This window comes from Cibotium barometz, chromosome 34, assembly GCF_041138505.1.
Source record: "Cibotium barometz isolate CiBa-2024 chromosome 34, ASM4113850v1, whole genome shotgun sequence".
NCBI lineage: Eukaryota > Viridiplantae > Streptophyta > Polypodiopsida > Cyatheales > Cibotiaceae > Cibotium > Cibotium barometz.
This window is the reverse complement of record NC_141079.1, coordinates 33545777-33552724: the sequence shown is the minus strand read 5'-3', so window position 1 is coordinate 33552724 and position 6948 is coordinate 33545777. Positions and strand designations below refer to the sequence as shown.

At 49.7% G+C, this 6948-nt stretch overlaps 1 protein-coding gene across 1 annotated transcript; it reads right to left on the bottom strand.

Annotated features, from left to right (window-relative positions):
* Positions 1–483: 483 nt before the first annotated feature.
* On the bottom strand, positions 484–6911 carry LOC147618946 (uncharacterized). Its single transcript, XM_086774119.1, has 2 exons — positions 990–6911; positions 484–890 (listed from the first exon to the last, which is right to left on the bottom strand). The coding sequence occupies exon 1, from the start codon at positions 2072–2074 to the stop codon at positions 1151–1153; it is 924 nt and encodes a 307-aa protein (XP_086630245.1). The 5' UTR covers positions 2075–6911; the 3' UTR covers positions 484–890; positions 990–1150.
* Positions 6912–6948: the final 37 nt, after the last annotated feature.

Below are 6948 nucleotides of genomic sequence, written 5' to 3'. Positions count from 1 at the left end.
AATACAAGCTCTTTTCCTCTTTAGCCCATTCAAATGATTTGAAAGCTTCTTGCTTTAAGATTTGAGAGATGGTTTGTATAGTATTTCAAAGTTGATTGACATCAAACCCTACATCCCTAAGTGAGTTGATTTGACATCTTTTTAGGTACACAAATATCTAATGGGAATAAAGGTGATGCTGAATAGTTTTGTAGTGGCTATGTGGGACGACCACAAGGCCCTTGTTCAAATTAGAAAAGCACCAAAATAGATATACATGTTATATACTTCCATGCCCATCATTCCCAATTTGCTCCTCTACTATTCTAATTGCTTTGATGAATTCACTCATATTTGAAAGACAAAAATCGAAGAACTATGGCCATAATGTTTACATGGATGTACTAGACAATTGTGAGCAACTCAATACTAACATGTTTTTCACTCACATTGAAGGCAAGGCATAAAACTAGAGTGAAAAATTGGAGCAAAACATCTTAAACATGGGGAAGGAGCTATATTTGATTTCTCGTGGTGGTATGGGGATGGGTGTACATGGTTACCCTAGGATGGTAACGGCCAATCAATTTCCATTCTCAAATCCAAGGAGCATTGAACAATGTAGGATGCTTAATATAATCTTTGCAATATATTAAGAAGAAAAGCCCAAAAAAACGTAGGATGCTGAATAATCTTTGCAAAATTAAGCCAAGAACGTAAAAGATGCTTAATAATATTTGCAAAATTTAAATAGTGTATGGTCTTAGAACAGATCTAGCAGAGAAGCCGGTTTGAAGAAGTACTTGATCACAAAACTTTGCTTTATACCATTTGGGAAGACATTACTAAGGATCTGCATATAAGATGTCATGTTTGCTGCCAGACTGAAAATGTGCAGCGACCATGAGCAGCTGCATCAGAAAATGTGTGGTACATCAGTTTCTTTGCAAACAAAAGCCACACATTACTTCATTATTTATTTATTGTCGCAACCGCACGTGTGTGAATACCTCAATTCAATAAATCCTGATGTCTTTCAAACCCTCCAATCGTGAAGGTAAAGTTTGGAGGCTGGTGCCACATTCCAACCGTGTCAGGCTGGTGCAGTGAACGATATCTTCTGGAAGGCGAGAACAGTCCCGAAACCGTAGCCACAGATCCCTCAGCCCAGTCAGTAAAAGCCTTTGCAGAGTTGGCTCGGCAAAGCCTCCAGTTCGACGGAACAAAATTGCAAAGTGAGGGTCGTCAGCTTGTTGGAGATTTGATCTGGCAAGGAGAAGAGGTGTGTAAAATAGAGTGGGCGTTGCCCAATTTTGTGTGCTGCTGCTCCAAGGAATATTGGGCTGCTGCTCGAAGACGCGGGTGTGAGTGGGCGTACCAGAGTTCTTCGAGGAAGGTAACAGCTATCCAAACTTAGCTCCTGCAGGCATGGTAGCTGTCCAAACATGCCATCCGGCAGTGCTTGTATGCCGCAACAACGCACCAGGTGGAACTCCACCAGCCCAGTGAGGCTTGCTATATTTCTAGGCAGTGACCGGAGGCTCCCACACAAAGACAAGCCGAGGCTCGTCAAGCCCGTCAGGCTTGCTACTCCTTCCGGTAGCGACTGGAGGCTCCGGCACCCCAACAAGCCGAGGCTCGTCAAGCCCGTCAGGCTTGCTACTCCTTCCGGTAGCGACTGGAGGCTCCCACACCCAGACAAGCCGAGGCTCGTCAAGCCCGTCAGGCTTGCTACTCCTTCCGGTAGGAACTGGAAGCTCCCAGACAAGTCGAGTCTCGTCAAGCCCGTCAGACTTGCTACTCCTTCCGGTAGCGACTGGAGGCTCCCACACCTAGACAAGCCAAGGCTCGTCAAGCCCGTCAGGCTTGCTACTCCTTCCGGTAGTGACTGGAGGCTCCCACACCCAGACAAGCCGAGGCTCGTCAAGCCCGTCAGGCTTGCTACTCCTTCCGGTAGCGACTGGAGGCTCTTGCACCAAGACAAGCCGAGGCTCGTCAAGCCCGTTGTGTGTAGTTTTTTGGGAACCTCAGACTCAACCTGTACATGTGTACATGAGTGTTGTTCGTGTTGTGGTGAAGTCATGGGAGCACCCATTGACTCAATGTGGGCGTCGTGGATGCGGCAATCAGGCTATGGGTTTTGATGGAAGTGTATGGGCAGAAAAAAAGTAATGAGGGGCCATGTTGCCTTGGGCATTTGGTGTGAAATGGAAAAACTGGTGGCTTTAATAAAATAAAATGATGGAAAATGTGACCACTCATAAGGTAAGCTGCGTGGAGGTATGAGGGGCTGCCAACGCATGCCATTCTGGAAGCTGGCCAGCGCAGCAATGGGAACGTGGAGTAGGGGCTTCAGAAAGGGAGACACCGCGAAGACAGAAGGGGGCCACAGAGTGAAGCCAGCGAGGTGAGAGGGGCTGAAGGCCACCTCTGTGTGTGCTCGACAGAAGACGGTTCTGGTGTGAGTGCCAGAGGAGGGGTGTTGTTTTGTGGGGATTCGGCTGGGAGCCGACGGGGAGAGAAGCCCCGTGTGTCTGGGTGGCGTGTGCAGCCACAGGCGCTGCAGAAGAGCAACGCTAGGACGTGTGCGGCCTCTGAAGGCGCAGAGTGTGGAGCCGGAGGGCGCCAGCTGGGAGAACCGAACACAGAGGGCGTGACCGCCTTGTGAAAGAGGTGTGTGTGTGGTTTGAGTGGCTAGCTGCAGCCACACCCACAGAGAAAACGTGGGCTAGGAAGGGAGTTCGCCATGTGGAGAGCTGAGAGGCTCTGGAGCGTGGAGGTGACGGACTGAAAAGTCACCTAGGAGCAGCGGCTGGTATGGAGGAGCAGTCATAGTGGGCTGGCTGAAGAAGCCGATGCGTGGGCTGATGGGAGAACAGAAGCGTGACCAGATATAAAGGAGGTGGCCGCCTTGTGGACAAGGCTGGAGCGCAGCTGTAGGTGCACAACTGCTGGTGAGAGACCTAAGAAGGAAGCACGGGTGAGGTGCTCTTGCAAGTTGACATCTTGTGGTTTGAGACGGGCTGGTGATAGCTGCAGTGGAAGCAGCTGCAGGCTTGTGCGAGACAGAGTGTTGGCAGGAGAGAGAGACCTTCAGCTGAGGTGCAGAGCAAAGAACGAAGAGGTCGGCTGCAGAGAAGCAAGGAACAAAGGGATTCGGAGCGACCAGGAGCTGGAGAGGGCCGATTGCGAGCGGGTGCTGATAAAGCTGGTGTCTGGGATATTTTGGGATATCCACCTCTGTAAAGGTCAAGGTCCTTTCTGAAATATGAGTCTTGTTCATGCTCTTTGGTCTGGTGTTCTCGTGTGTTTGCATGCGTGTGTGGAAGTGTGGTACTCTATAAGGGCGTAAACAGCTTTACCGCTTCCGTGCCATCACTTTTTGGTGCCTCCACAGAGGAGCAGATTTCCTCTGGTTTGTGAAAGAAGACAGGGGCTGTGTGAAGAAAGATTTGGAAATGGCTCAGGATTTTCCGGAGTATTGGGGATTGCCACAGGAGAATGCAACCAGGTTTCTGGAGAGGATGGAGTTTACAGCTTTGATGATAGACAAGGCAACCCCGGAGATCCTTTCTCAGATTTTGGCTTATTGCTTGCAGGGTGATGCAAAAGTATGGCTGCAGATGTTTGTGACTGCACACAGGAATGTTCATCGACAGGATCCTGAGTACCGTGTAGTCAGAGCTGCCTTTTTGGCACAGTTTGTCCATGTGAAGAGTCCGAATGAAGTGTGGAAAGAGTTGTGTAACATTCAGCAGAAGGATGGTCAGGATGTGGATCAGTATCTGATAGAGTTTGGTAGACTGTGGAGTCTATGGTGTGAGGCTCTGATTCCTGAAGTACTCCCGCAGATGATAAAAAGGGAACGATTTGTGGCTGGTCTGGAGCCAACAATCCGTCTGAAAGTGGAGCTGAAGAACCTGGATAGCTTTGAGGAGGCTGTCAGAGTTGCTCGTGAGAAGGAGTGAAAGGTGAAGCGTCTGAGGCAGATGGGAATGCAGGAAGAGCCAAAGAGGTTTGTGAAGGTGCCAGAGATTGAGAGTATGCATCCTGGAAGAAGAGCTGCTGTTGTTCCTAAACAGGAGGATTCTTTGAAGAGGGAGGTTCATGATGCAGTGGAGCTCTTGAAGTCTTTAAGTGTGAATTGGATAGAGTCCGCAGGAAGAGGACGAGGCATAGGTGTTATGGGAAGGAAGACTGATGCATCATCTTGTTTTGAAAGAAATTTAGCAGATATTGGAAGAGGGAGAGGGTATCCGAGTGATGTGCAATGCCGGAATTGTGGTGAGTGGGATCATATTAGTCCGCAATGTGAGAGACCAGCCAAAGCTAATGGTGGAATATATCAATTGACTTTGGGAATGAGTGATAGGGTGAGTGGCCCTAGTATGCAGATGAAGGATGAAATTCAGCCCAATGTTTGTGAAGCCCGTGAGGTTACATTTGCAGAGCAGGGTATGGGACAGATTAGCCTGTTGGGAATGGAGAAGGGTGAGGTTTCTGGAATCAGCCCTGAAGAGCTTTCAGAAGGTGAAATGAAGAAGGATGAGGTTATTGATGATACTGTGGATTGTGAAAGTGATGCTAGTGCTGTGGAGCCTGGTCAGTTTGAGTATGGATATGGCTTGGATGATCTCTTTGATTCAGAAAAGAGTAATGACTTGCAGGTGCCAGTACTTCAGCCAGTCAAGGTGGAGTGTGATGATCAAGGTGTTACTAGTGAAGATACTATGGGTGGAGTATCTATGGATGATCTGGGTGATGAGTTGGATATTGCAGCTTGTGAGAGTGTGGATGGTGAGCTGGACAGTGTACTTGATAGTGCACTGGATGATCTGTTGGAGTTGGCTTCCTTGGAGAAGACTACTTGCATGCCAGTTGTGCATGAAGGGAGTGATGGTGTGACTGATGGTGAGCTGGATGCTCCTTTGGATGATGATGTGATGGATTTTGGATGTGTGGTTGCTGATCATAAGGTGTGTGTTCCTTGTCATGCCCAAGAGAATGAGTTGGTTGCGAGGGGTGAGAATGCCTGTGAGGCTATTGTTGTTGGTCAGGGGGACCAAGATGCTTTACCTGGGAGTTTGGGGAGCTTAGACTTGGTAGAGATGCCTGTGCAAGATGTGGAGAATCTTGCAGGATCGCCAATGGTCTTGAAGCTGGAGAAACTGCAAGAAAGCGACAATAATGAGTCTGCAGTGCACGAGGTTGCTATGTGTGATGTTGATGGGCTGAAGGGAAGTGAGTGTATGGTGAACACACCGCATGTTGATGATCAGCATATGGATGAGTGTTTTGGTTATAGTTCGAGTCTGGCAGGTTGCCCAGAGGAAGGGTTGGAAGCCAATGATGTAGGCTGCAAGTTGGATTGCGACCATGAGATGGGAGTTGATGATAAGATGTGTGTTATTTCGGTATATGATTATGAGTGGGAGTCAGATATGTCAGAGGGGAGTAGAGGTGAGAAGTGGTGGTCTCCATCACAAGGCTATGAGAGCTGGTCTGGAGGAGGAAGTACAGTAGATGGTGATGATGCCATATTTGAAGAGCCAAGGGGGTTGCTGAAAGTAGGTCATGACAGGATCTATCAATGGTTGTTTGATGGAGAAAAATGCATGAAGGATTGGCAGGTAGATGTACCGAGGTTTTTGTTTGATCCAGGGGGATAAGTGGTTTCTGATTGTGCAGCTGCTGGACATAAATGTCTCAGCAGAGAAAAAGGGGTTGCTAAATATGTGTGTAGTTTTTTGGGAACCTCAGACTCAACCTGTACATGTGTACATGAGTGTTGTTCGTGTTGTGGTGAAGTCATGGGGGCACCCATTGACTCAATGTGGGCGTCGTGGATGCGGCAATCAGGCTATGGGTTTTGATGGAAGTGTATGGGCAGAAAAAAAGTAATGAGGGGCCATGTTGCCTTGGGCATTTGGTGTGAAATGGAAAAACTGGTGGCTTTAATAAAATAAAATGATGGAAAATGTAACCACTCATAAGGTAAGCTGCGTGGAGGTATGAGGGGCTGCCAACGCATGCCATTCTGGAAGCTGGCCAGCGCAGCAATGGGAACGTGGAGTAGGGGCTTCAGAAAGGGAGACACCGCGGAGACAGAAGGGGGCCACAGAGTGAAGCCAGCGAGGTGAGAGGGGCTGAAGGCCACCTCTGTGTGTGCTCGACAGAAGACGGTTCTGGTGTGAGTGCCAGAGGAGGGGTGTTGTTTTGTGGGGATTCGGCTGGGAGCCGACGGGAAGAGAAGCCCCGTGTGTCTGGGTGGCGTGTGCAGCCACAGGCGCTGCAGAAGAGCAACGCTGGGACGTGTGCGGCCTCTGAAGGCGCAGAGTGTGGAGCCGGAGGGCGCCAGCTGGAGAACCGAACACAGAGGGCGTGACCGCCTTGTGAAAGAGGTGTGTGTGTGGTTTGAGTGGCTAGCTGCAGCCACACCCACAGAGAAAATGTGGGCTAGGAACGGAGTTCGCCATGTGGAGAGCTGAGAGGCTCTGGAGCGTGAAGGTGACGGACTGAAAAGTCACCTAGGAGCAGCGGCTGGTATGGAGGAGCAGTCATAGTGGGCTGGCTGAAGAAGCCGATGCGTGGGCTGATGGGAGAACAGAAGCGTGACCAGATATAAAGGAGGTGGCCGCCTTGTGGACAAGGCTGGAGCGCAGCTGTAGGTGCACAACTGCTGGTGAGAGACCTAAGAAGGAAGCACGGGTGAGGTGCTCTTGCAAGTTGACATCTTGTGGTTTGAGACGGGCTGGTGATAGCTGCAGTGGAAGCAGCTGCAGGCTTGTGCGAGACAGAGTGCTGGCAGGAGAGAGAGAGACCTTCAGCTGAGGTGCAGAGCAAAGAACGAAGAGGTCAACTGCAGAGAAGCAAGGAACAAGGGGATTCGGAGCGACCAGGAGCTGGAGAGGGCCGATTGCAAGCGGGTGCTGATAAAGCTGGTGTCTGGGATATTTTGGGATATCCACC